The 24,888-nt window shown below is 41.3% G+C and overlaps 11 protein-coding genes, 1 long non-coding RNA gene and 1 other non-coding gene across 16 annotated transcripts; 4 read left to right on the forward strand and 9 right to left on the reverse strand.

Moving 5' to 3' along the window:
• Window positions 1-1,842: 1,842 nt before the first annotated feature.
• Thor (eukaryotic translation initiation factor 4E binding protein thor) lies at window positions 1,843-2,937 on the reverse strand. The gene is made up of 2 exons (XM_017242155.3): window positions 2,585-2,937; window positions 1,843-2,320 (listed from the first exon to the last, which is right to left on the reverse strand). Exons 1-2 carry the CDS (start codon window positions 2,727-2,729, stop codon window positions 2,112-2,114), a joined length of 354 nt encoding a protein of 117 aa, XP_017097644.1. The 5' UTR covers window positions 2,730-2,937; the 3' UTR covers window positions 1,843-2,111.
• Window positions 2,938-6,348: 3,411 nt separating this feature from the next.
• Pgant4 (Polypeptide N-Acetylgalactosaminyltransferase 4) lies at window positions 6,349-8,714 on the reverse strand. Its single transcript, XM_017242537.3, has 4 exons — window positions 8,117-8,714; window positions 7,708-8,050; window positions 7,211-7,642; window positions 6,349-7,151 (listed from the first exon to the last, which is right to left on the reverse strand). Exons 1-4 carry the CDS (start codon window positions 8,623-8,625, stop codon window positions 6,492-6,494), a joined length of 1,944 nt encoding a protein of 647 aa, XP_017098026.2. The 5' UTR covers window positions 8,626-8,714; the 3' UTR covers window positions 6,349-6,491.
• Window positions 8,715-9,091: 377 nt separating this feature from the next.
• On the reverse strand, window positions 9,092-11,286 carry LOC108125789 (putative polypeptide N-acetylgalactosaminyltransferase 10). The gene is made up of 4 exons (XM_017242119.3): window positions 10,741-11,286; window positions 10,329-10,671; window positions 9,844-10,266; window positions 9,092-9,793 (listed from the first exon to the last, which is right to left on the reverse strand). Exons 1-4 carry the CDS (start codon window positions 11,211-11,213, stop codon window positions 9,131-9,133), a joined length of 1,902 nt encoding a protein of 633 aa, XP_017097608.2. The 5' UTR covers window positions 11,214-11,286; the 3' UTR covers window positions 9,092-9,130.
• A 406-nt stretch (window positions 11,287-11,692) lies between these two features.
• On the forward strand, window positions 11,693-13,978 carry Pif1 (Pif1 DNA helicase). The gene is made up of 2 exons (XM_017242387.3): window positions 11,693-12,736; window positions 12,798-13,978. Exons 1-2 carry the CDS (start codon window positions 11,795-11,797, stop codon window positions 13,845-13,847), a joined length of 1,992 nt encoding a protein of 663 aa, XP_017097876.2. The 5' UTR covers window positions 11,693-11,794; the 3' UTR covers window positions 13,848-13,978.
• A 371-nt stretch (window positions 13,979-14,349) lies between these two features.
• ND-PDSW (NADH dehydrogenase (ubiquinone) PDSW subunit) lies at window positions 14,350-15,524 on the reverse strand. 2 transcript variants are annotated; one of them, XM_017242391.3, is made up of 4 exons: window positions 15,393-15,524; window positions 15,199-15,299; window positions 14,714-14,989; window positions 14,350-14,658 (listed from the first exon to the last, which is right to left on the reverse strand). In XM_017242391.3, the coding sequence occupies exons 2-4, from the start codon at window positions 15,278-15,280 to the stop codon at window positions 14,537-14,539; spliced, it is 480 nt and encodes a 159-aa protein (XP_017097880.1). In that variant the 5' UTR covers window positions 15,281-15,299; window positions 15,393-15,524; the 3' UTR covers window positions 14,350-14,536. The 2 variants fall into 2 exon arrangements, with proteins under 2 accessions (XP_017097880.1, XP_043069698.1); XM_043213763.2 differs by lacking the exon at window positions 15,393-15,524 and having other exon boundaries at window positions 15,199-15,379.
• Window positions 15,525-15,583: 59 nt separating this feature from the next.
• On the forward strand, window positions 15,584-17,653 carry Fkbp59 (FK506-binding protein 59kD). Of its 2 annotated transcripts, none has more exons than XM_070276829.1 (8): window positions 15,584-15,942; window positions 16,010-16,152; window positions 16,209-16,329; window positions 16,392-16,530; window positions 16,585-16,942; window positions 17,006-17,116; window positions 17,174-17,348; window positions 17,406-17,653. In XM_070276829.1, the coding sequence occupies exons 1-7, from the start codon at window positions 15,744-15,746 to the stop codon at window positions 17,327-17,329; spliced, it is 1,227 nt and encodes a 408-aa protein (XP_070132930.1). In that variant the 5' UTR covers window positions 15,584-15,743; the 3' UTR covers window positions 17,330-17,348; window positions 17,406-17,653. The 2 variants fall into 2 exon arrangements, with proteins under 2 accessions (XP_070132930.1, XP_017097878.2); XM_017242389.3 differs by having other exon boundaries at window positions 17,174-17,311.
• LOC108125992 (putative RNA polymerase II subunit B1 CTD phosphatase RPAP2 homolog) lies at window positions 17,604-18,355 on the reverse strand. The gene is made up of 4 exons (XM_017242393.3): window positions 18,230-18,355; window positions 18,058-18,169; window positions 17,904-18,001; window positions 17,604-17,852 (listed from the first exon to the last, which is right to left on the reverse strand). Exons 1-4 carry the CDS (start codon window positions 18,256-18,258, stop codon window positions 17,660-17,662), a joined length of 432 nt encoding a protein of 143 aa, XP_017097882.2. The 5' UTR covers window positions 18,259-18,355; the 3' UTR covers window positions 17,604-17,659.
• On the forward strand, window positions 18,347-18,835 carry LOC108125993 (cysteine-rich PDZ-binding protein). Its single transcript, XM_017242394.3, has 2 exons — window positions 18,347-18,546; window positions 18,605-18,835. Exons 1-2 carry the CDS (start codon window positions 18,383-18,385, stop codon window positions 18,732-18,734), a joined length of 294 nt encoding a protein of 97 aa, XP_017097883.1. The 5' UTR covers window positions 18,347-18,382; the 3' UTR covers window positions 18,735-18,835.
• Window positions 18,788-20,803, reverse strand: mtDNA-helicase (mitochondrial DNA helicase). Its single transcript, XM_017242388.3, has 3 exons — window positions 20,503-20,803; window positions 20,006-20,443; window positions 18,788-19,947 (listed from the first exon to the last, which is right to left on the reverse strand). Exons 1-3 carry the CDS (start codon window positions 20,786-20,788, stop codon window positions 18,827-18,829), a joined length of 1,845 nt encoding a protein of 614 aa, XP_017097877.2. The 5' UTR covers window positions 20,789-20,803; the 3' UTR covers window positions 18,788-18,826.
• A 522-nt stretch (window positions 20,804-21,325) lies between these two features.
• Window positions 21,326-22,438, reverse strand: LOC138925777 (uncharacterized). 2 transcript variants are annotated; one of them, XR_011441988.1, is made up of 5 exons: window positions 22,372-22,438; window positions 21,975-22,101; window positions 21,752-21,802; window positions 21,530-21,588; window positions 21,326-21,340 (listed from the first exon to the last, which is right to left on the reverse strand). It is a non-coding gene; the product is annotated as an uncharacterized lncRNA (long non-coding RNA). The 2 variants fall into 2 exon arrangements; XR_011441989.1 differs by lacking the exon at window positions 22,372-22,438 and adding an exon at window positions 22,153-22,171.
• Window positions 22,183-22,299, reverse strand: LOC122322252 (small nucleolar RNA Z5). Its single transcript, XR_006246483.1, has one exon. It is a non-coding gene; the product is annotated as a small nucleolar RNA Z5 (small nucleolar RNA).
• A 156-nt stretch (window positions 22,439-22,594) lies between the features above and the next one.
• On the forward strand, window positions 22,595-24,115 carry Bka (FCF1 rRNA-processing protein Bka). Its single transcript, XM_017242529.3, has 2 exons — window positions 22,595-22,735; window positions 22,793-24,115. Exons 1-2 carry the CDS (start codon window positions 22,733-22,735, stop codon window positions 23,390-23,392), a joined length of 603 nt encoding a protein of 200 aa, XP_017098018.1. The 5' UTR covers window positions 22,595-22,732; the 3' UTR covers window positions 23,393-24,115.
• On the reverse strand, window positions 23,501-24,834 carry RpS2 (ribosomal protein S2). The gene is made up of 2 exons (XM_017242528.3): window positions 24,743-24,834; window positions 23,501-24,369 (listed from the first exon to the last, which is right to left on the reverse strand). The coding sequence occupies exon 2, from the start codon at window positions 24,366-24,368 to the stop codon at window positions 23,565-23,567; it is 804 nt and encodes a 267-aa protein (XP_017098017.1). The 5' UTR covers window position 24,369; window positions 24,743-24,834; the 3' UTR covers window positions 23,501-23,564.
• Between the last annotated feature and the right edge of the window lie 54 nt (window positions 24,835-24,888).

Here is a 24,888-nt window from a genome sequence, read left to right on the forward strand (position 1 = left end):
CAAGAATTCTATTTCGAGAGCTCTTGCCTCGCCAAAAAGTATGCTACGTTTTCTTACATAGAGGTGTTAAAAAAATACCAAAATCTAAATATACCATAAACAGGCGCGGGAATTCGAAATTGGAAGCCTGTGTTTTATCATAAAACTTTAATGTTTTATTTATAAAAAAAAAACAATATATTATGAATTGAACATAAAATAAAGGTCCAATAAAAGTTTACAAAAGAGAAAGAACCACTAACAAAACGAATTTTCAACCCTAAAACTAGCTTTCATTTATCTATCCAACTGGCAAATGGTTTTTTACAATATACAATAAATAAGAAGTCATTAAAACTATATAGTTTTTGTTCAAATTATTCTATAAAAAGCTTTATGGATTTATATTTGATCGCCTAATTGTTTTCAACTGCTTACGTTTGGAATAAAATTAATCGTTTTGTTTATTTTTGACTCTGTAAACATTTGTAGTTCGCACAAAATTTGCATGCTTAGAGCTATATATTTGCAATATCTCGACAATACACACAGAGAAATCTTGCGTGGCTCTGCTAAATCATTACCTAAATAGACAGCAAACACTATGCCGCCGGCTGTTTGCGATTGGGTAATAATAATTATTCATGCGCATTATTCAAATGGGCTTCTGAGTCTGGAACGTGCCGGGATTCAGCACTACGATTTTATTGTTGTTTCAGTTTCATCATCTAGTTTGGATCGGCAGTGCTAGGGAGCGGCGGTCTATCTGCGCGGGGGTCGCCACATGTGCCCAGCGTATATATACTATATAAATATATATATATATATATTCTTTAGAAAAAAGGGAGAGATCGCGAGGGGCAAAAGGCAAATGCAAAGTCGTTTCCGAACTGCGCAGTTTTTAAAGATCTATTTTTTTGTTGGACTTGTTTGCCGGTTTGAAGATACACACATTCGCAAAAGTTGATCTTTTGTTTATGTTGTTATATGTATTTATTTTTTCGATAACTGGGACACGCGCTGCTGGGGCCACTGGACTAGCTACATGCATACATATATAACTAAAAAGCCGGCCGGTATTTCCAGCTGTCTATAGCCCCCTCCACCCACTTCTCACACATTATAAAAACGCCAAACCAAAAAAAATTCACCTAGTTCAATAAACTGTCAAAAGTAATTTTAAACTGACTCAAGGTGAAGTGGAAAGTATTCTCTATCACACGCGTTCTAGCCGCCTGCCTCAAGGTTCATTTCCCGATAAAGAAATTTGGTTTTGATTCGCACATGTGCTGCCGAGTTACGAACTTTCAAAAATTATTATAAGGTTTACATTTCTAGAATTTTTAAACCAATTTTTATAGCTTTCAAAGGTAGTTATAAAGGGGTTTGGCAGCAATAAACATACTTATATTCTTACATTTATTCTTAATTATTCTTAATGTTTGATTACTTTGGTTCGGATTACGTAGTTAGGTTTAGGACCTTAAATATTACTTACTGTGAATGTCTGTAATGTATTTTAATTTCTTTAATGTTAAAAATTGTATAGATTTCAAAACTACTTTTCGAGTAATATTTTTAAATAATTATCCCTTAAAAACTATAACTCGACCTTTTGAGAATCTTAGGCTTAACATGCCAACATAGTTATTCTTAAAGACTTCTTTTAAAGTTATACTTTATAAAATTGCTGTATAATAATAATACATAAAAATATAAAATAAGTAACTTTAATACTTTTAATAAATATGTCCAAGCATTTCATTTAATACAATAATACATGCCACTTTTATGAGTCTTTGTTTCTTTAAAACTCGATGCCTTCATTAAACTCAAACCCCTTATCAATAAAGTGTTAATGCGTTCTTGTTTTCTTGTTAAATATTATCAAACATTATTTTTTATTGCTTTTTACTTAAGATCTAAACATCTATCAAATACAAAGTCAATATGACCGAAAGAACAAACGAACTGGAAGAACTAATAACTTATCGTCTAGTTAATGGAGTGGATATGGCTAATAATGATGAAAACTATCTTATAAGATCAGGATGCTTATTTTTTTGGTTAGCTATGAACTAATTGGTTTTGGCAGTTGCTGCTTGGAGGTGGGAATTCCACCCTGTCCCAGATTACAGTTCCAGCTGGAACTGTTCCTGATCTTCGATCTTCAAGGACTGGGTCTTCTTCACCAGTTCCGTGGGCACCGGAACACACTTCCGGAAGGGGGTACGAGGCGTGCCCCTCAGAAGACAGCTGGGCACATTTGGGGGTGGGGTCTGACTCAGAGGGGAGCCACGCAGATTCTTCATGAAAGCCCTCTCGTATATCAGCTTGGTGCCTGGAATTATAGATAAGTTGGGGAATACGTTGATTAGTCAAGGTGTCTCTAAATTGCATCAGAATCGAAAAAGTTCCCGCTGATAAGACAACTGTTTAAATATTTTTTTTTTTGTTTACTATTCAGGAATTTTTGTGATAGTGAGTCATGAGCACATGTGTGGTTGGAGGTGACTCTGTCTAGCTTGCATCAGCCAAAAGACTAGGGCATTTTTCCACACTCACTGGCTGACTAATTAAGTTTAATTTCCTTTCAGAAACTTACCTCCAGGAGTGGTGGAGTAGATGGTGCCTCCAGGTGTGGAGGAGTAGACCTCCGGCATCTGGATGGGGTCCGAGATGACAATCTTACGGGTCATCATGGGCAGAGCCTGGGTGATGGCTTGACGGGCAGTTGGTGATGCAGACATCTTGATGGTTTTATTGATTGATTGGGTGGTTGGGTTGTAAGAGTTTTTCAAAACTTTCCGCTGGCTTGTAAGCACTTGATGGGTTTTTGTTTTTATTGTTTACACAAATTGCGTTGTTTGTAGTTAAGGTTTGTTTTTTTTATCAGCTCCTGTGTACTTGCTGAGACCTCCTAACCGTTGGCTGTTCGCTAAGCGATTGCTGTATGAACTCAGAAACCGCTGGCTATTTATACCCCTCACGCTCTATAGCGCTATACCGCTCTCTATCTACAAATGTATATATACCTCTCACCGACTCTCTTACTCGCGTGATGTTTTTGCTTGGTAGTAGACGATTGTTTTCTGTTTTTATCTGGTGTATTTTCTGCGTTTCAGTTTATGACAAACCGGGTGATTATTTCTTGTTTTTGTTTTATTCTAATAAACCTCTTTATTTTTGTTGCCTTAGTCTGCTGCACACCTTTTAGACATTTCTAGCAAGAGTGAGAGCGGCTGTTTGGGGCGCAATAGAAAGAGATGGGCTATCTTGAGGGGCTTCTCGCCTTGAGACTCTTGTTTATCTTAAACCATTTGTTATTATTTAATGCATGGCAGTATTATTGGTAAACAAGTTAGCCATCGATACTAAAACAGCAATCGCATTCGTTTCTCAAAAACTCGTCTCTTATCACGGGCGTTGCATGGGAAATTTGATGAGTCAGGTGTGGGACGTTCTAGGAGATGTTATCAGAGTGGGTCTTTCTATCTTTAGTATGAAACTCAGTTGCGTGGAATTTCGGGAAGTATATAGGTATTATTTTGCACTTTGCATCAGCGTTTAAATTCGATTAATTAGCATAATGGACACGTTGCCGGCAAATGTTGACGTAGGTTTCGATTCGATCGCATTTCGTATGCATGTTCTGTATTCGGAAAGCGGGGTAATAAAAAATGAGAATGTTTTTGGAAATTTGTTTTGGTTTTTTGGATACCTAGTAATGGGGGGTTTTTTCAGACTAAATTTCTTGAGGCTAGTTTGTTTACTAATATAAACACATAACTCTTTAACCATAACATTTGGAGGGATTTTTAGGTTTGTTTTAGGATTTTTATGTGTAAGCTTTAGAATCTAAAGAAATTAATAACTTTCCTTATAAAGATACTATTATTTTAAATGCTTATTATTCAAAAATATACATTAACATAATAATCTTTCAAAATATTATTCAGATTCAAAATAATATATTGAGAAAAGATTATCTAAAGATGAATTAAAATATTCTCAATTTTCTAAGTAACATTTTAAAAAACTTCTTTAATGTTCTTGTTCTGGTATTATTCAAAAGTTTTTATAATAAAATACCCCCTGAAATCCTATCAATCCCCACAATTACTGGGTAAAAAACAGCAAAGGCACGAGTGTTTGGATGTGCGGGGGCGATGTTGACGATTTTTAATCGCTTGGGGGACGCATGTAAATAGTTCTAAAGTAAATAGTGCTTACGTCGACACCCCACGATCCGGCGTAATTCGATTTTTGGCCACGGGCCACTCAGAATCCAAGGGATCTTTGGGGAGGGGTTAATGTAAAGGTGCCACGTGTGTTGATCTCCCACGATCTGTTGATGTGGGACAGATAGGTATGGCGCCCACTTGGATTTCTGCACAAGGTCACCAGCATAAGCGTGCTAAAATTTATGGTTAAACAGGAAAAAAATCTGTGGACCTTCAGAATATATTTTTCTCAGAAAATTAGTTTATTTTAGTGGGTTGAAGGAAAGTTTTCACCGCCAAAAAGCATGACCCACAAACATCAATTACAACTATGCGGGGTGGATATAATCTATGTAAGTAAAGTGCCGGCTGACCCCCAAAAACTGTAAACAAGGGAGCTCCGAGAACCCGGCGGAATGATGTTTATTTGCCGTGTCATCTAGCACGTAGTCCACAGCATAAAGACGCCCTACGTGCGTTTTGTGGGAGATACTTAACATAGGCATTATGTTTTTTTGGGTTCCGGAGAGACCCGGAGAGGCCGGTTTGTCCATTAGGGCTTATCAACCCTCGTAGAACCAGTTCGGATTTCGATTTCATATAATGTACCTGCGCAGAGAGAGAGTAGCATATATTGCCGGCGAAAGAGATGGCAGGAAGTTTTCTTATTGCGTTGCAGCCGAAAAGTGAAAATGCGTCTTGAGAAATTTTTAGCCGGTTGTCTAAGCTCAGAGGGGTGGCGTTCTTTCCACACGACGGGGGTCAGGTAGAATAAAATCGGCATTCATCGGAAATCTTTTCTTTTTTTTTGCGGGATGGCTGATGAAATTGCACCATCCGGTTGCGTGCTTGGTGAATAGATTTCGGGGGTTCGGATCTATTTCTAAACGAGTCTGAGATAGTTGTGAATGAGCTAGACAGAAATCAAGTTTTTTTTATTTTTTTATTTATTTTTCGACTTGACGAATTCATAGAAATAGGTGAGCGATTGAAAATGTCATCAAATGAAGGTGATTGGCGAATATGGGATGATCTTTTTATAAAAAAACACGTTCTTAATATAGGAACATAGATTGCAAAAATTGGGAATTCAAATTATTTCTTTGAGTTTTTTACTGAGGACCTCCTTCTCTATGTACCTCCTTCTCAAATATGTTTAAAAAGCTATACAACTTTTTCATTTTTATGCAAACAACTCAATTTAGCTGATATACTCTTACGAAAAAAGAGCAGTTTTCAACCCAAACAACCGATCTCATCCCCCATTTCGACTGACGTCGATGACCCACATTTTCAGAATCCGAATGAGAATCACGGACGTCGTCGTCGCGTTGGCCAAAAAAATCAAATCATTCATTTGACTTTGTTTATGCACAAAATATGAATAAGGTAAGCGAAAGGAAATAAACATCAAAATAAAATGAAACCCAAACAAAAACATGGTGTCTATAAGAAAAAGCATGTGCTTTTCAAATCATAGATAAGGGGAAGTACCAATGACTGAACTGCATAGATAAGGATAAACCTCCGACGGAATGAGACTGCTTGACGCTAAGTCATTGTCCCATCAAGATTTTGGAATCATCGATCTTCGACCAGTTCTTCAAAAATCGCGTAATTTGCGTTTTAAATTACATCAGCCAATAATATGTCTGGACTCTCTCGAGGATGTCTTAATGGTAGGGGAGGACTTGGGAGGATGTGAGTATTTTCCCAGACGTCTACCCCTCATACACCTCTTCTCAGGAAATTAAAGTTCAACAGCCTCTGATAAGGTTTTGCGACAGCCACAGAAATACAAATTTATTTTAGTCGAGAAGATATAGAAAACCATGAGATGCTTTGAATACTCTTACTATTTTGGGGGAAGACTTTGCAGATAATAAAAAAATATAAAAAATACCAATACCAAATACTATTTCTCTTTATTATATATTAATAAAATTCTACATTAATAAACCAAAAACAAACACAAAACGGCTAAAATTTCATTGAAAAATGAAATACTTAAATATAGAGTATATGAAATACAAATTGGGCTTTACGGATAGAATCATCTCTCGATCGACAGTGATCTTTCCATTCAAATCCTTCACTTCCAGATAAATATATCATATATGTATATCAATAATGCATGTGGCAAGAGTTAATGGAAAAATGGAATTTATTTTGCAAACTGTTCCGAAACCTTCAAAACGATCAATGAACTAGACCCGAGATGACCAGAGGTTCTCGAACTCTAGAGTCTGTTTTATTTTTATTGAATGAAACGATTTTCTTTAGGGATGACTAATTCAAGCCATCGTAGAACTTGTCCAGCATTTCGTCATTAACAGTTCCGAACACCCAGCGTTGTTGTTCGTTGTCCCGCTCACAAATATTGACGCAGACCTTGGCCACTCCATCCTCGACGATGGCCTCCATGCAGTTGTGGCCATTTTTCCCATGGACCAGCCACTGATTCTTTCTATCATAGTACCAGAACTGATTACCTCCCTGACCGTGACAGGACCACATCCAGACGGTGGCATTCGCATTAGAATCCTGTACATCTAGGCAAATGCTCTCCTCCCTGTGACGCAACTCTCGATCATGGGAGAGTTTCCAGTTCTGGTTCGCCTGCGGATGTGTTCGATTATCCGCACAACTGAAGAGTCCTACAGCATCATTGCTAATCTTGCCCATTGAGTCCAGGCAATAAATGGGATGGGCCACGTTTTGAATGGCCCCGGAGGCATAGGCCGGTGGCTCCACAGGTGGGTACTTCTCGAGGAAATCGGGCGCCACCTCGGTCATAAACCAGTGAAAGCTCTTGCACTTCAACCGCTCCCGCACACCCTTCTGACGAGAGAGATCTCCAGCATCAATTTTTTCATAGGTCTCTGGATCCCGGTCGTACAGATACTGTTTGTACTCGTCCATCCAAACTTCCGCCACGCGTTTGTGATTCTAAAAAAAGGATACTATATGGGGTTATCGTAATTATAATAAATATTAATTTCCATTACCCTTGCTACGAAATTGGTGTTGTTCCTTGGATTGGGCCTTGCATCCATGGGTCCTCGGAAGATGTGGGCCACTCGGGAGCAGGGCACATCCAGCAACATTCCGCCACACATCCAGATCTTGAAACTCAGTTCGTACTGCTCACCGCCCCAAATGTCCAGCTCATCATCGTAGCCTCCCAGATCCCAGAAGAAATCCGTATTCATGGCGAACAAGCCGCCCATCATGACAGGACTCCGGAAAGGCATGGATTTGTCTATGGAATCCTCGGCTAAGGGCGGCAGTTGTTTGTAATACATTTTCCAATCGAAGCCCCCACGAGATCCCTCCTGAAAGCCTCCATTGTAGGCAAAATTCGAATGATCAATGGAATCAATCATTGGACAGGTGCATATCTTGTTATTAATGGCAATGGGTTCGAGCAATGGTGGAAGCTAAATGGTAAAAAAAAGAAAACTTTAAAAATCAATTAGCTTGATTAGTTTCTTTCTATACTGACCCAATTATAGGCAACTTCGATGTGAGAATCAAAAAAGACCATAACTTCTCCAACGGCAACCTTGGCTCCAGCTATTCTGGCACCAATTAGACCACGTCGCTCTGGGTTTCTTACAATGTCCACCAGGCCGGGAAAATGGGTGCTTACATAGTCCTCCAGTTGCTGTTTCAGTGGCTCCCATTCGCTGGCATCATCAACCAGGATGATTTGCTTCAACAGCTCTTTCGGAGTACGATTCACGACACTATGAATGGAACGGAGCAAGGTGCTGAAGTATTCGTTGAAGAAAATAAAAACTACGCTAACATTCGGCAGTTTGGCGAGGTATTTTCGTGTTTTGCACCTAAAATAAAAAATATAAATAAAAAAAAGTTTCTTTTAGGGACCCTTATTATCAGGATATACTTACTGCTCGTGTCGTACATCGGGCAACGATCGATTGACCGAAATTCGATCCGATAAGAGGCCGTTGAAACCATTCTTTCTGTAGAGCAAACTCTCCATTTCCTTTTCATCTGGATTCTCAATTTCCGACGACCTGCCCTGCTCACCCAAACCCGAACGTGTTTTGTCCGCCTCCATGGCGGCATAATCGTGCCAGTCCTTGCGCTCTCCTTTCGGTTCCGGTAGCCTAAAGCCCACTACAGGACGAGCCTCACCCGGCACAGGATCTCGCACCAAGCTGCGATCCTGGAATGGCGGGCGGGCAGCCTTGCGGGTCGGTTCTACATTGGCAGCCCGGAAAACGGGTGTTATGGGATCTCCATTGGGATCGAGATGTTCTTCGGTGTCGCCCGAAGCTGGTCGCATCCGTTTCTCAACTATCATGGTGGTGACCAATGAAATCACGATGATGCAAACCACCAGGAGCACCACTTTGCGTACCAGACGCTTTACATATCTCTTCTTCATGGCCATGTGAACGTCTTGCCGGCGGAGGTACAATGTGCAGACTGGTGTCACTTCAATACGACGGTGGAGCTCCTAGCCGTCTGCCACCTGTTGACACCTGGCAAAATTTATGCATTAACGTAATTGATGCCCCTGCTGCGCGGCACAAGTGAAAATTCGGTTCAGAGATAAGAAACATCAATGGATAGATTTCGAGAAGAACACGCTTCTCCACTATCAATCAGTTCGGAATACACCCGATGACGTGTAAGAGCCCTGCAGTCTGGGAATTCAAATTATAAAAGCCCGCGTCGCGGTGGAGACATCTACAGGTCAATTCGGGGACTAACCAAACAACCGCCATGTGTGTAAACACTTTTATTTATTTAAACTTGCAAAAAACCGTAAATGTCGGATAAAATGCAAATAATCATTTATAAATAATTTATCTGATATTTCACGAATTCAAATGAGTTCACATATATATTTTTGCGATGCCATAACCCAATTTATTTAATCCTAAAACATAGTTTTAATTATTAGTCTTAGTCACAAGATTTTTCAACACGGAATCTGAGAAAATCCATTTTTGGCGTTTATTGTACTTCTTGCAGGCACGGAGGTCAATTCGTCCTTGTCCCTTTGACATTCCTTTGGACCTTACGGCTTCCAGGCAGATAAAAATCGGGCCTAGCTGCAGCCACTGCATCTTTTCATGGTAATGCCATAACTGATTCCCCTCAAGACTGTGGCAGGGGTACAACCAGACAGCGACATTCTTTTTTGTTCCTTGGATTTCCATGCAATCGTTGGTCCGATTAAGTCGGATTTCGTGCTTACTAGTGAGGTCCCAATGCTGCCGAACTCCCGGATGTGTAGAATTTCCGGTGCAGCGTGTTAGAACCAAAGGTGCATATCCATAGCGGTTTTGGGCATCAATACAGAGTTCGGGATACCCAACACTTCGAATGGATCCACTGGATAATGGTGGAGGCTCAACGGGGGGAAATTTTAGAAGAACATCCTCGGCCACATTGTGCATATACCAATCGAAGGACTTGCAGCGCAACTCCTCTCGTAAAGTTCTAAGTCGTTTTAGATTTCCAGTAGAGGCATACTTGAAGACTTTAGGATTCCTCTCGTATACATACTTTTTATAGTCATCCATCCAGATCTCAGCCACTCGTTTGTAGTTCTATGATTTTACTTTTTATAGCTATAGTAACATAATCTTTTAATACTCACTCTAATAATAAAATTATATTTCCTTGGTCTATCTTTCGGCAACATTGCTCCCCGTGTGATATGACCAATACGGGAACAGGGAACATGGAGCAGCATACCCCCACACATCCAGACCTTGAAGCTAAGTTCGAATTGCTCGCCACCCCATATGTCTAGCTCATCGTCAAAGCCGCCCAAACCCCAAAAAAATGTTTTCTCAATGACCACTGCCCCCATAAGCAATGGGGTACGATATGGGTTCGATCCATCGCCAATATCGCCGCCAATTGGTGGTAAATGCTTAAGCTGTAAGCCCCAATCGAACCCCAAACGAAAAACCTCCTTGTCAAACTCGTATGCCAGGGTGGTAGAGGAGATCGAATCCAAAATGGGACTAGTAACAATATAGGGATGGATAGCTATGGGTTCTAGTAGAGGTGGGAGCTGAAATTATGATAAAATACATTTAATTTTTATAAAATAATGTTTCATTTTTGATTACTCACCCATGTGTAACCAACTTCGATGTGGGAATCCAGAAAAACCAAAACGCGACCAGCAGCCATACCAGCACCTCGGAGCCTAGCTTTGATCAGACCCTGTCTGGTTTGGAATCGTACTACCTTAGTGATGTTTGGGAAGTTCTTATTCAAATAATTATCCAAATTTTTCGTTAAATTCTTAAATGTACTGGCATCATCGACAAGAATCACCTCTTCCAATAGATCGACAGGACTTCGATCCACGATGCTATGAATGGATCTCAAAAGAACACTCAAATGCTCGTTATGAAAAACTATAATGACTGAAACGTTCGGCAGTTTTTTCAAATATTTTCGATCCTTGCATCTATAATAGATATCAAAAACATATATCTACTGTTTTTTTTTAGTAAACAATGGGTTAATATTTTCTTACCTCTCAGGTCGGGCATCAGGAAGCGATCGATTTAATGAAATACGATCCGAAAGTAGACCGTTAAAACCATGTTGATCCTGGATTTCTTTTTTGGCGGGATCATCCATGGGATCAGTCAATTCAGCCGGCTTTCCTTGCTCCCCCAAACCGATTCGCAAGGAATCTTCTTTCATTGCCTCATAGTCATGCCAATCCTTGCGATGGCCTTTTGGCAGAGGTAGGATGAAGGAACCATTGCGTTGGACTTTTAAAATATCCAAATCCGTGTGAGACAAAACTGACTCGGCTATGGTTATGGACCACAATGGGATTTTCGTGTTGTGCTCGTGAGGAGTTCTTACTTTGTATGGGCGTTTTTCCAAGGACTCCACCATGCGTTTGTGTATTCGATTACCCAAAAAGACGGTGGATAGCAATGATATTAGTAGAACGGCCAACAAAAGACGGGTAAGTACTTTAATGTCTGCGTTCATCTTTGAAACTTTGTGAATAAAAATCCTATCAAACCTTCAATAAGGTTGATTGAAAATTTATTGCAAGCCTACTTGGTTGAAATTTGTTTTTCTAAGTTATAAATTCAGACTCAAGGAAAATAAATAAGTACTTTGAATTTTAGAATTTAACTCTCAATTTAACTAAAAAACTAACCAAACTATGATAAATGTTTTATTAAAAAGTTAAACAACTTTTTAAAATTTGATGACTGAAAAAAATAAAACCATTAACATATAACAATTAAATTTAACTAATTTGTCAATGTTTTTATCAAACTTCAAAATAAACAAATAATATTATAATATATTAAAATATTTAAATTCAAATATTAACATTTTTAAATTTGGCGCCTTGCCAGACATTTATGCGATGTTTTGTAATCGATCGTTATTTTAGATCGATTTTTAGAACATATCGGATTTCTTCAAAATAAAATGATCGGTTTAAGCGATCTTTTGGCGGGAGTTGTCCACACTTTTTGCTGGGAAAAAAACAAACGCATGAGGTTTTTTTTTTTTAAATTATTAATTAAACTGCATAAAACGGGTATTAAAGAAAGATGGATCTTAACGACGCAGTGTTAACCTGCGCGGTGAACATGCAGTGGACTAACTCCGTGGGCGTTACGGGCCGGAAACTGGCCTACAAAACTGCCACTCTACGTTTGGTGCGAAACGATCTTCGGGAATTGTTTGTGGAGGTGACGCCGGAAAAACTGAAGCCACTGAAATTCAAGCTCAAGGATCTCATGGTGCACAAGAAGTTCATGTCCGAGGGCAAGGCTACGTTCAACTTTAAGGCGGAAAGCTGTACGCTATATTTGTCGAATGCCCCGCCCGGAACTCTTATGTTCTTCCTGCGCACAATCTTTATAAAAATGAATGGCAGCGAAGGATCTCAGCCAGACGATGCATCTCTACAGAAGAAGTTGAGGGAGCATCTGATGTCCGGCAAACCCAGCAGCTTCGAGGACGTCTCTCCTGTTACAACGGCGGAGATGATTTTGGCGCGAAAAAAGGCGGGTTTGATGTCCAAGGCATCCACGACGACTCCATCGCCACAAGCGGCCAAAAAGAGGCGTTTTGACGAGATGAAGGAGGACCGGGAAAAGGGCAGTCTGCCAGCGGCCAAGAAGCTCTATCAATCAACCACGGATGAATCTCTAAAACTAAGCGAAGAACAAATGGAGGTACTGCGCGCCTGCACTTCCGGCAAAAATGTGTTTTTTACGGGCTCCGCTGGTACAGGCAAGAGTTTCTTGTTGAGGAGAATCATATCTGCTCTTCCTCCCGATGGAACAATAGCCACGGCCTCTACGGGTGTGGCAGCTTGTCTAATTGGTGGCACCACTCTGCACGCCTTTGCGGGCATTGGCGGCGGTGATGCCAACATGAAGAGGTGTCTGGAACTTGCCTCCAGGCCCGTGAGTGCCCAAACCTGGAGAAAGTGCAAACGTTTGATCATCGACGAGATCTCAATGGTAGATGGACAGTTCTTTGAGGTATGTACCTTATATATTAAAGCTATAATTTCATTATAATTAATATCCAAAACCTTTTTAGAAAATTGAAGCAGTTGCCCGCCACATTCGCCGCAACGATCGTCCCTTTGGTGGCATCCAGCTCATTTTGTGCGGAGATTTCCTTCAACTACCACCTGTAGTAAAAAGTGAGTTCGGATCTACGCCAAATTCCGCTCCACAGCAGAGATTTTGCTTCCAGTCCAGTGCGTGGGAAACGTGCATCCAGAATGTCTACGAACTGAAGCAAGTCCACCGTCAATCGGATCCAGAGTTTGTCAAGATATTGAATCACCTGCGCATTGGTCACGTTAACGAATCCATTACTACCCGTCTGGCAGCAACGTCTAAGCAGAAAATCGAGGGCAACGGAATTCTTGCCACCCAGCTTTGTTCGCACACCAATGATGCCAACTCCATAAATGAATCGAAGCTGGAGAACCTGGGAGGCGACAAGGTTCTATTCAAGGCAGATGATTCCGATCCCAGTATGTCCAAACAACTAGATCAACAGATTCAGGCCCCATCCCAATTGTTCCTAAAAGTTAATGCTCAAGTGATGCTGCTCAAGAACATCAATATATCCAATGGACTGGTGAATGGTGCAAGAGGGGTGGTCGTCAGAATGGACAAGGATCTGCCAGTAGTACGGTTCAAAAACAACCAGGAATATATTTGCAAGCATGAGAAATGGATCATTAAAACGCCCACTGGAGGCCTAATTACTCGGCGACAGGTGCCTCTAAAATTGGCGTGGGCCTTTTCCATCCACAAAAGTCAAGGACTGACTCTGGATTGCGTGGAAATGTCGCTGTCGAAAGTTTTCGAGGCTGGACAAGCCTATGTGGCCTTGTCGCGAGCAAAGTCCCTGCAATCCATTCGAATACTAGACTTCGATCCCAAGCAGGTTTGGGCCAATCCACAGGTCTTGCAGTTTTACAAGGGATTCCGTCGTAAACTCATCGATACTACAATGATTCCTTTGGGTCCCAAAAACAAGGACAAAAAACCCGGGGATGGCAAAGCTGGAAACAGTGCTTTGGCTAAGCTCAACAAGAGTCTTATGAACAAGCCTCTGGTCTCGATTAGCTAATTCTATAACTTAATTTTTAGACAAATTTAACTTTAAATTTAATCACGGATATCTAATTGTGCTAATTATAAATTCCATAACTAAAAACTTTCATTCAAATTGTATATTCAATAATGATTAACTAAAGATTAAGCAACACACATTTTCACTGCTTAAAAAATGAAATTTTTCTACTTTTTTGAGCAAAGAAAAATTTAAGATTTATGAAGACTCGGAAAGTTCTAAAATATTTAAAAAATATAGCTGCTTTTTAATATTTTAGTGACTTGATTCTGACTACCTATGAACAAATAGTATTAATCCAAAACTGCCTGCATTTATAACAAAAAGATCCATTTAACAAAATTAAATTTTTTTGGTAAATGATACTTTTTATAATATAATAGCCTAAAACTCTAAATAGACTCTTGGAAAGTAAAAACCTAAATTATGTAAGGATTCCAAGACTATATTTTTAGTATAGCTTATTTGATTAAATCATAATTTTCAACTGAATACACACTTAACCTTTTCGAAAAGCGTTTACTAATCAATAGCTGGGTCAACCACTTCGATTTACAATTTAATCTACCAACTTTTTGGATTTACCATTTCGGGGTGTGTATATTTTTGATAACGGATAATGGAACTAAAAACATCAGCTCAAACCACCGGCTGGCTCGACGAGAACACAGAGTTGAGGGCGCAACCTAGTGGGCGGCCTCCTCCTTCATGCCGCTGCCCACAGGTCCGTGGCGACGCTCCCAGATAAGGCGGTGCTTCTGCTTCATGTAGGCGGTCTTGGCATTGGCGTATCCTCCCAAATCGCCATCTGGTAATGGAGGCAATATTAATTGAGGATCTAAATATATATCATGATTACATACACTTGATGAACCAGTTCTCGGTGGCCTTTTCGTATTGTTCCAGCAGCGGCTTGCACTTGACGATGTGGTCGGGAGCCTCGTAGAGAGTGCAATCCTCGAAGCGCTGGCGCAGAATGTTCACAATCTCGTTGTCCACCATGCGATCCCGGCGGAACTGCTGGTCGGCCTCGAAGCGACAGACGGCGTCATCCGTGTAGCACTGGTCAATGGTCGGCACACGACGGAATTGCTGGTGGTACCAGTTGTACTTGGTCTGGTTCGGCTCCACGATGGTCTCTAAAATTAAATTACAATTAAGCAATTAAAAAACCCTTTTTGGCGACCCAGTGTAAACAATAACAAATGCTATCGCGGTTGAGGTTATGTCATTATGTAATTGTTGGGAGTTTTTTGCGTTTTCTCATATAATGAAGAGTAGAATCTATATTTCTCCAGGCTATACCAACCCAGGACCCCCAGAAAACAGATCCTTGGAGGTTACGTACCTCGGAACCAGGTTATGGGGCCGTCGATGACACTCTGCACCGACTGGGCGAAGCTGGCCATTGGACTGCGTGGCTCCGGCATTTTTTGGCTTTCCTACTTCCTGCAAAAGCCGCAAACAGTATTAGTCTATATATCCAAAAATTACAGGCTTTCTTTAATAAGAAATCCGGATCGAAACCATAATTACACAAACCTAATCAACAACAGTGTAGCCAGACATCGACTAAGATGATTTCGTGGAGTTGCCAGATGGACGAAATGACTATTGATTTTAAATTTCTGGCAGGTTTAATATTTTTGGCGGTTTCCGCTAAATAGCAGGCCGATAATTTTAAATCAAAAAGCTTGTCATATGTATGTCAATTGAATCAGAAACTGTATACTCACAGACCTGAAGGTTTATGCAGCCCGAAATAATAATTATTTCCAGAATTTATAAGCTTCGATTTATTTACGACCGGATTCCCAGTGGCAGCACCTACGAGTAATCGACATCGTTGTTGACATCGGTCCATTTGCCATCGAAGTTTCATTCAGCGTAAAAATGCCGGAAGAATCTAAGAAAATTGACTTGTCCGGAGACGGAGGCGTGCTCAAGGAGATTCTGCATGAGGGAACCGGAACAGAGACACCACACAATGGGTGCACTGTTTCCCTTCATTACACGGGCCGTTTGGAGGACGGAACCGAATTCGATTCGAGTGTAAGCCGCAATGAACCCTTCGAGTTTCCGCTCGGCAAAGGTGAGAAAAGCACGGCTTCTGGAAAATTCGAGCCGTTTGACTTTACTTTTATTTTATGAATCTGCAGGCAATGTCATTAAGGCGTTTGATATGGGCGTGGCCACCATGAAAGTTGGTGAGCGCTGCTTCCTTACATGTGCTCCAAATTATGCTTACGGAGCTGCCGGCAGCCCGCCCGCTATTCCTCCAGATGCAACCCTGATTTTTGAAGTAAGTCCTGTCTTATTTTTGCACATGGGAACCGAGTTTCATTCATGCTTTTACAGTTGGAAATGTTGGGCTGGAAGGGGGAGGACCTGAGCCCCAACCAGGACGGCAGCATTGTCCGTACCATTTTGGAAACCAGCGATAAGAAACGATCGCCCAGCGATGGTGCCTTTGTCAAGGGTAGGTTTATCTTTAAAAAATACTTGTGGCCAAGCCATGTTTATGCGGTATTTCAATCGCAGCTCACATTTCTGGTGCCATTGAGGGCCGTGTCTTTGAGGAACGTGATGTGGAGTTCGACTATGGTGAGGGCAGTGCCATCGGTGTTATTGAGGGTGTGGAGATAGCCCTTGAGAAGATGAACATAGGAGAGACTTCTCGGTAAATCGCCTAAATTAAATCTATCACCTGTAAGCTAATATCAATGTCTTGTAGATTGACAATTCGTGCAAAATATGCATTTGGTGACAAGGGCAACGAGGAATTCAAGATTCCGCCCAACGCTGTAGTTGTGTACACTGTTAAACTAGTGGATTGTGGCAAGGGGATTGAGGAGTGGAAGTTGAGCGATGCCGAGCGCCTGGATGAAGCCAAGGCCTATAAGGAGAAAGGTACAAACTACTTCAAGAAGGAGAACTGGGCTCTTGCCATTAAGATGTACAATAAGTGCAAGAACTTGCTGCCAAACACAGCCGATACCAACGAGGAGGTGAAGAAGGTTAAGGTGGCCACCCACAGCAACATTGCACTGTGCCACCAGAAGTGCAATGATCACTTCGAAGCCAAGCAGGAGGTGAGTTATTAAAATGATGACTTTATAAAGTATAACTTATTACATGATTCATTATTCATATAGTGCAATGCGGTACTAGCTTTGGATGCTAATAATGTGAAAGCTCTATATCGCCGTGGCCAATGTAACCTGACAATCAATGAATTGGATGATGCCTTAGAGGACTTCCAGAAGGTAAAGCAAATCGTTTATATTTAATTCTGTTTTTGTTTATATTCATTTTGGTATCAGGTTATACAATTGGAACCGGCTAATAAGGCTGCTTCTAACCACGTGCTCATCTGCAAGCAAAAAATCAAGGAAAGCAAGAACAAGGAGAAGAAGCTTTACGCCAATATGTTTACAAAACTTGCTGCCAACGACAAAGAGGTAGAAGAAACTTCATAAACAACTAATACCAAATAAAGTACATCATTCTCGTCTCATTTACGCGTCTTGTTCCCTAATTGCTTTCCCAATCCAGACCGAACCGCCACGCGAAACGGATGTCCTAAGCAAGTGCGGGGAGTGGTCCGAGGAGGATGCTAAGCGCGAGGCTGAACTGACGCTGGAGCGCGACAACATAATCATGATCTAAACCAGATTCACTAGTGCTTTAAATATTATTCCCTACAGGTTATATTCCCACATCGAAATCCATAAAAATAATGAACAAAAGGTATAAATGCTAATGGTATATATTAAATAAAAAGCTTTGAGAGTTATAAATAATTTGTATTAAGTATCTCTCGGTAGAATTTTGAACAAAGGTCGCACCTCCCGATCCCGTAGCCACAAAGGTGACACGGGTATTTGGGCTTTGATATATTCGGAGGCCTTGAAACAATAGCCACAGCAAAATTTTTTGCGTTCCGTCAGGTCATAGACTTGGTTTTTCGATGAGCTTATGCTGTATTTTTGCTTTGGGACACTGAAAATAATTAAAATTAAAAAATGAAACTTCTGTGCTTTTCGGACTTACTTTTCTAAGACATTGGAGCAGAGCGGATAGCCACACAGTTTATTGATATCGCGTTCATCTACGATGTCGGAATAGTTGGGCGGGTCGATCTCCCAAAGCTAAAAAAATGCTCATTCGTTGTGTTTTTTTATTCATTTGAATTTAGATTTCTTACCAGGGACAGGAATTCCGGTTCGGGTATTCCAGGCTCCATGAGGCGAATTACAATTGCATGAGCCCGCGCAATCGCGGCGCGCTTCTTTACCACCGCTGCTATGAGCTGTTGCCTGCATGAAAGGGGGCCATTTGCATGGTGAACCTTTTGCATATTTATGTATTATAATTACCTCAGTTGCTCGCCCTTTTCCGTTGTCATGTTTATTTGCGTACCACAATTGAGATGACATTTTATTGATAGGCACTAATAACACCTGGGCTTGTTATCGTTATCGATATCGCAATTTTACTTTTCTTCTATACTTTCATAAATGTAAACAAAAATGGTTTGTGATAAATGCGAAGCCAAATTGTCGAAAATTTCGGCACCAAATCCATGGAGGACCAGTACCGCACCAGCTGGTGGAAGGAAGATTAACGAGAATAAAGCTTTGTCCTCGGCTCGGGACAGGTATAACCCAATGGGAACTACCCTGGCGCCCTGCCGGTGAGTGACGCTGTAAAGGGTCTAAGAATATCCTTTGTAAAGCCACTCTATATTTCAGGATATGTCGCCAAAAAGTACACCAACTTGGTGCCCATTATTGTCAAGCCTGTGCCTACAAGAAAGCCATCTGTGCCATGTGCGGCAAGAAGATCCTGAACACTAAAAACTATAAGCAGAGCTCGACGTGATGCATTTTATAAAAGGGGTTTTCTCTTAATCCTAACCTAGGCATAGATAACAGCTTAATTTTTACGTGCAGTACAACAAATGCATATATAGGTCAAGTCTCTGTAGCCGTCTTTTCTTTCTGCTCCCGGCGTTTCTTGGCACTTTGGATCTGGGTGGAGTAGCTCAGGGCGTCCTTGTCAAACTCCAGTGGCATTATGCCCAAGTCACCGCAATAACGATTCTTGGCAATCTGCAGATACTTCTTGCCACGCACCGATGTCAGCCGCTTGTCCTGGATGATCAGCACATTGTCTGCCTCCTGTGTAGCTTTGGCTGTCCCGAACACCGAACTGGTAGTCAGTTCGTCCTCCTGTCGTTCCTTGCGCGGATGCATAACTAATGTGACATGCACATTATGCTTTGTGGCGAATCCCCGGAAAGCGGCAATAATGGCGTCCTGTTCCCAGAACTTATCACCCCGATACGTGGAGACGCCCATCATAAACTGGAGATTGTCGATGATAACGTGCATTACATCGTGGACATAGGAGGCGTGTTCAATGGCCTCCAGCACCGGTTTGAGCGGCTGCTGACCATGGAAGGTCATAAAGTATAGTGGCAGACGTTCAAACTCAGAAGCCCAATGGTTGAATTCCTGCAGCCGATCGTCCAGGGGGTACCCAACATATTGGCGCAGCAAAGTGGCCGCCAATCGCGTGTTGCGAATCTCAAACGAGCCCCACAGAGTGCTAACACCCTGCATGGCCAAATCTAGAGAGTACTCGCTCATGAAGGTTGTTTTTCCGCTGCCAGTGGGTCCCGTAAGGATGGTCAACTCTCCGCGACGGTGACCTTTCAGTAGTTTGTTTAGAACAGGAAAGCGTTTCCACTTCACTCCATTCACCTTCTCGATATTTTGCAACTCGCTGAGGATGTCATTGCGCATAGCACCAAAAGTTGTGATCGCTCTGTGACGGACGGGTGTCGCTTTGGCCAGGATGTGGCGCAGGTTAAGCCGCTTTCGCAACGCTATATGAGGCGCTGGTTCCGTTTCAGTGGGTCGTATTAACAAACACCGTCGCTCGTCCATTTTTTGAGCAAAAGAGCGAGCTGCGTCCCAGCTGTGGCTGCTATCGTAATGCAGCCAGAAAACCAGCTCCTTGAAACGTTCCAAGCCTGGCAGGCACTCCTGCGGCAGCATTTTAAACTCATACGGCAGGCACACAATGCAATCTGAATAATAGATGACAATATTTAATCTCGAATGTTTCGAAATATTAAAGTTTCTTACGCGTTTCCAAGTTTTGAGTGGCGAGCACAACAAAATCCACGAGATTGCTGACTATGACAGCTTTAGACTTGTTTCCGACTCCATGAATAAGAATTCCAGAGCTAGCGCCATCCTGGAAGGTCTCTTCGCATCGATTTCCCAGGTGGAGTACTTTCTCGCCGACCACATGATGTGCTGCATTGCGTAACTGAAAATGCAGAATCTGTTGCTGTGGCTCCCATTTGGCACCAATAGCATTTAGCTGCGCCTCCTTCAATCCTTTGATGCCCAGAGCCTCGCAGGCCTCGGGAGTGACATCTATTAAGTCTGGAAAGCGAGATTCAAAGATGGGCTTTCTTTGAAGCGGCCTCTTGTAACTCTCAGGCGAGGGTATCAGATATGCCGGTAGCGCGTTGCTTAACGAAGTTTTTACATCACAATTCGGGCATATGAAAGCACCTAAATGTTGTATTTTGTTTAAAATAAATTATAGATCTTTAGACCTCAAGTCTACGTACCAGTCCTTTTGTTTACATAAGCCAGCAGCCCTTGGCCTGTGCCTTGTTGTTGGACCGGTGGCTTGTTGCGATCGCACAGCCGGCACTCCAGTTGCAAGCACGTGTGGCCGTCCTTGTGGGGCAAGTTGATCTGTCGCAGTTGCCGCTTGAAGTCCACATATTCCTTGGGGTCCAGGGCACATTCTGGCAAAGTTTTCTCCACTTGAGTTGCGTAGTTCTGCCTCCATACTTGGGTTTTGTTATTATGTATACGCAACAGCGGTTTGATTAAACCGGCGCGTCTCATTTTCCATGTTATCGATATCGATATCGAAAAGCTGTTGCATGGATTGCAGGGATTTTTTAATATCCCTTAAAAAATAAAAAAACGCTTACAAAATGTGGAATCCAAATACCATTTTGTGAAAATACCACATACTAACTATTTAATGATTTATTTTCGGGCTTCAGGCTCTCTATTTATTTTTAATTAATAAATAGGTGGTGTTTCTATTTCAGTATTTGTCCTTAACCATGGGTATTCTTTATGGTCTTAAAAATAATTATATTTTGTTCATTTTTATGCCATAGAACAGAGTTCCGTCGTCCATCCATCCAATTCAAAGAGAGATTTGGATTTAATTAAACCCAACTGCCATATAATGGGTATTCCTGCCCTATTTCCATGAAAATTCATTTCAAGAGCAGATAGCAAGCACCAGAAGCTCCCCATTCTCCCTGCCCAACCGCATTCAAGACCCATTACCAATTAATTAAAAATCAAGAAAGAAATTTGTGTATAAAAGATAGAAATTTTATTGATATAGACAAGCGTAGATGCCATTTATTAGTGGTCCTCCTGAAAATCAAAATAAAGGTTAATTAGTATTTGAACAAAATATAACTTAAAAAAATGAGTAAAATTAGTTGAAGTCAGACGCCTTAAACCATCCTTAAGCCGAAGCTTTCTGGTGGAAACCGCAAAAGGAATTTGAGGTGATCATCATTCAAGAAATTTATAGATTTTATAATTTTTATAAAAAATTACCTGTCTATGATTCAATTTCCAATTCAGTGTCATCAATGGTCCTCCCATAATTTCAATGCCTAAAAAGAACAATTATATTTATAAGACGCTTATAAAAATAGTTAATTATCAAAAATGTAGATGAGTTTTTATCAGGTTACAAATTGCAGCACGAGTCTAGACTCAGAACAGGTCTGTAAAAATTCATCATTTTACGGCTTTCATTATTCACTAAGTTCTTACCTTGGAAAAAGAGTCCATACTTTGGAGAGTCAAACCATGCGGCCACATAACCTATAAAAAAAAACCAATTTTTAGTCAGTTTCCAAAAGGTTTTAATTAAAATTATAATTTTTTTGTACGTTTCAGTTTACACGTTGCAGCACGAGTCTAGCACTCAGAACAGGTCTGTGTATAGCAACTCATCATAAAATCTAAACCAAATTTAAGTTTAAAAGCCCCTTACCTTTAATAGGAAGTGTCCCAAGGTGTCTCAGAAGTTTCTCATGTTGCCTCGAGGTGTCTCACGCGACCCTCACATGTTTCTGAGGTTTTTTAAGCTCAATTCGACCAACCGGCTACGAATTTGTTCACTGTAAAATAGATTTTATTAATTAGGCACATGTTTTCACCATATAATTTACTTATTTCAAAAGAATTCTTTAAATATATGCCATCAGATTGCCGATTCATCTTTAAAAGAACAAATGTTGTTCAACAAGGCACTGAAAAATACAATGCCAAGTCGAGAAAATGTTCCTTCAGTCTCGTCATCAGTCTCATCATTTGAGGCATTTTATTTAAAATATGAAAATTCACTTTTATTCTACCAAAAAAAATTGTTCACGATTGGAGCAACTTACCATCTTGAGATTTTAAAATGAAATGGACCTTTTCAAGTCCACGTGGTGGCGAGGAAGAAGCGGTGAACTATCGATACCATAAGGCAGCCATGATTCGGAGTTCTTATCGATGATTGTCTAAATAAGTACTTAAAATTATAAAAAATCGTTTACAATTTTTAAACAATTAATTCGTTGGGAACTCAATAAATAAAAATTAATATTAAATTTATCTTTCAGTTATTTCAATTTTAATACTTCTATAAATTATAAGTTATAATAGTTACAGTTATCGATAACCAAACTACAAACAGCTGATCACTTCTGCACGTGTGTTTCCTATATTTTAGTGTTTACGTTTTAAAAGAAATAATCTTTAATAATGGTAAAATTATATAGACCCTTACATAGTATCTACAACTTACCATTTTCATTCCTTCAGGGCAAACACAAGAAAACTCAAAAAGTGAAGAAGCAGCGAAATGCCCAGCTGAAACGTTTGATGAAACCAACAGACACCAGGCTGAAGGAAAAAAACCGGGTGATAAAGGAAAAGAAGAAGGATCCGCACCAGATGAAGGTGCACGAGGCAACCCAGCAAAGCTCCGCTCTCTTCTTCCAGTACAACACCCAGCTGGGTCCTCCCTATCACATCGTCCTCGACACGAACTTTATTAATTTCAGCATCAAAAACAAACTAGATATTGTGCAGGGAATGATGGACTGCTTGTACGCAAAGTGCATACCATACATTTCAGACTGTGTACGCGCTGAGCTGGAGAAACTTGGAAACAAATACAAGCTGGCCCTGCGCATAATTTCCGATCCTCGGTTCGAGCGGCTTCCATGCCTGCACAAGGGTACCTATGCAGATGACTGCTTGGTGGAGAGGGTGCGCCAACACAAGTGCTACATTGTGGCCACCAACGACAAGGATCTGAAGAACCGCATTCGGAAGATCCCGGGAGTGCCTATTATGTACGTTGCGGCGCACAAATACGCCATTGAAAGGATGCCAGAAGCCTACGGCGTAAAGGCGTAGATAATAGTTTATATAATTTTTTAGACTACTGTTTTAAATATATCAATATTTTAAGAAAATACTGGTCTTTTCAATCATGCCTTAATTACCCCCAATTTAAAGTAAACATTTTAATTTATGTGTCAATGATTTTTATTCAAAATCTGGATCGCTTGGCTTCTCTGACAGTCACTTAGGCATCGGCGTGCAGACGAGCAGTGGGCTTGGACAGGAAGTCGGAGTATGCTTGGTATGGGGTGGATCCCAGGGGCATCTCCTTCCACAAATCAGGGGTGAGGTAAGCGTACGTCTTGGCGATGGCAGCATAGGTGGCCTTGGCGAAGTTGCCGAGGGTGCCAGTGGAGCCACGAGCCGAGGTGTAGCAATCCTCAATACCGGCCATGGTCAACAGCTTCTTTGGCACGGGGGCAGAGACGATGCCAGTACCACGGGGAGCTGGGATGAGACGCACGGAGACGGAGCCGCACTTGCCGGTAACCTTGCAGGGCACGGTATGGGGCTTACCGATCTTGTTACCCCAGTAGCCACGGCGCACAGGCACAACGGAGAGCTTGGCAAGAATGATGGCTCCGCGAATGGCGGTGGCCACTTCCTTGCTGCACTTGACTCCCAGACCAATGTGGCCGTTGTTGTCGCCGATAGCAACGAAAGCCTTGAAGCGGGTACGCTGACCGGCACGGGTCTGCTTCTGGACAGGCATGATCTTCAGCACCTCATCCTTCAGAGCAGAGCCCAAGAAGAAGTCGATGATCTCGAACTCTTTGATGGGGAGAGAGTACAGGTAGATCTCCTCCAGAGACTTGATCTTGCCTTCACGGACCAGACGACCAAGCTTGGTCACTGGAACCCACTCCTTGGAGTCCTCCTTGCCACGGCCGCGAGCACCGCGTCCACGGCCACGACCGCGTCCACCGCGACCACCACGAGAACCAAATCCTCCACGGAATCCACTACGGGCTGGAGCTGCGTCCGCCATTCTGCAAAAAAGAGAAAAATACCAAATTGAGGTTAGATATCGATTTATGATAATTTATTCAATCCATATGATATATGGTATGGAATTCAGACGCCTTTAACCATCCTTAAGCCGAGGCTTTCTGGTGGAAACCGCAAAAGGAAATTAAGGTAATCATCATAAAAACACGAAATTAATTTCAACCAATGGTCGCCATTTTAAGACACGTGGTGATGAAACATGGCAATTCAAGTTAAAAATAATCTTAATCGTGTTGCTTTTTAGATAAAAAATAAATAAAGTATCATACTGCAAGTATCAAGAGTGCAATACAACATTTATTTATATTTTATTTAGCTAATAAACCAAAAATAATTAGATTTTTAGGTGCTTACTTGTAGGTCTATCAACTTTTTCGGGATGAAGACAAAAACGAAATGAACGAGTGTTAGGGATGTTGCAACGACCTACCTTTATCGAAATATCGATATTTTCCTCAAAAATTATAATATCGGATTGGTGGCGCTGCCAGATCGACGTT

Source organism: Drosophila bipectinata, chromosome 2L (assembly GCF_030179905.1).
Source record: "Drosophila bipectinata strain 14024-0381.07 chromosome 2L, DbipHiC1v2, whole genome shotgun sequence".
Taxonomy (NCBI): Eukaryota; Metazoa; Arthropoda; class Insecta; order Diptera; family Drosophilidae; genus Drosophila; species Drosophila bipectinata.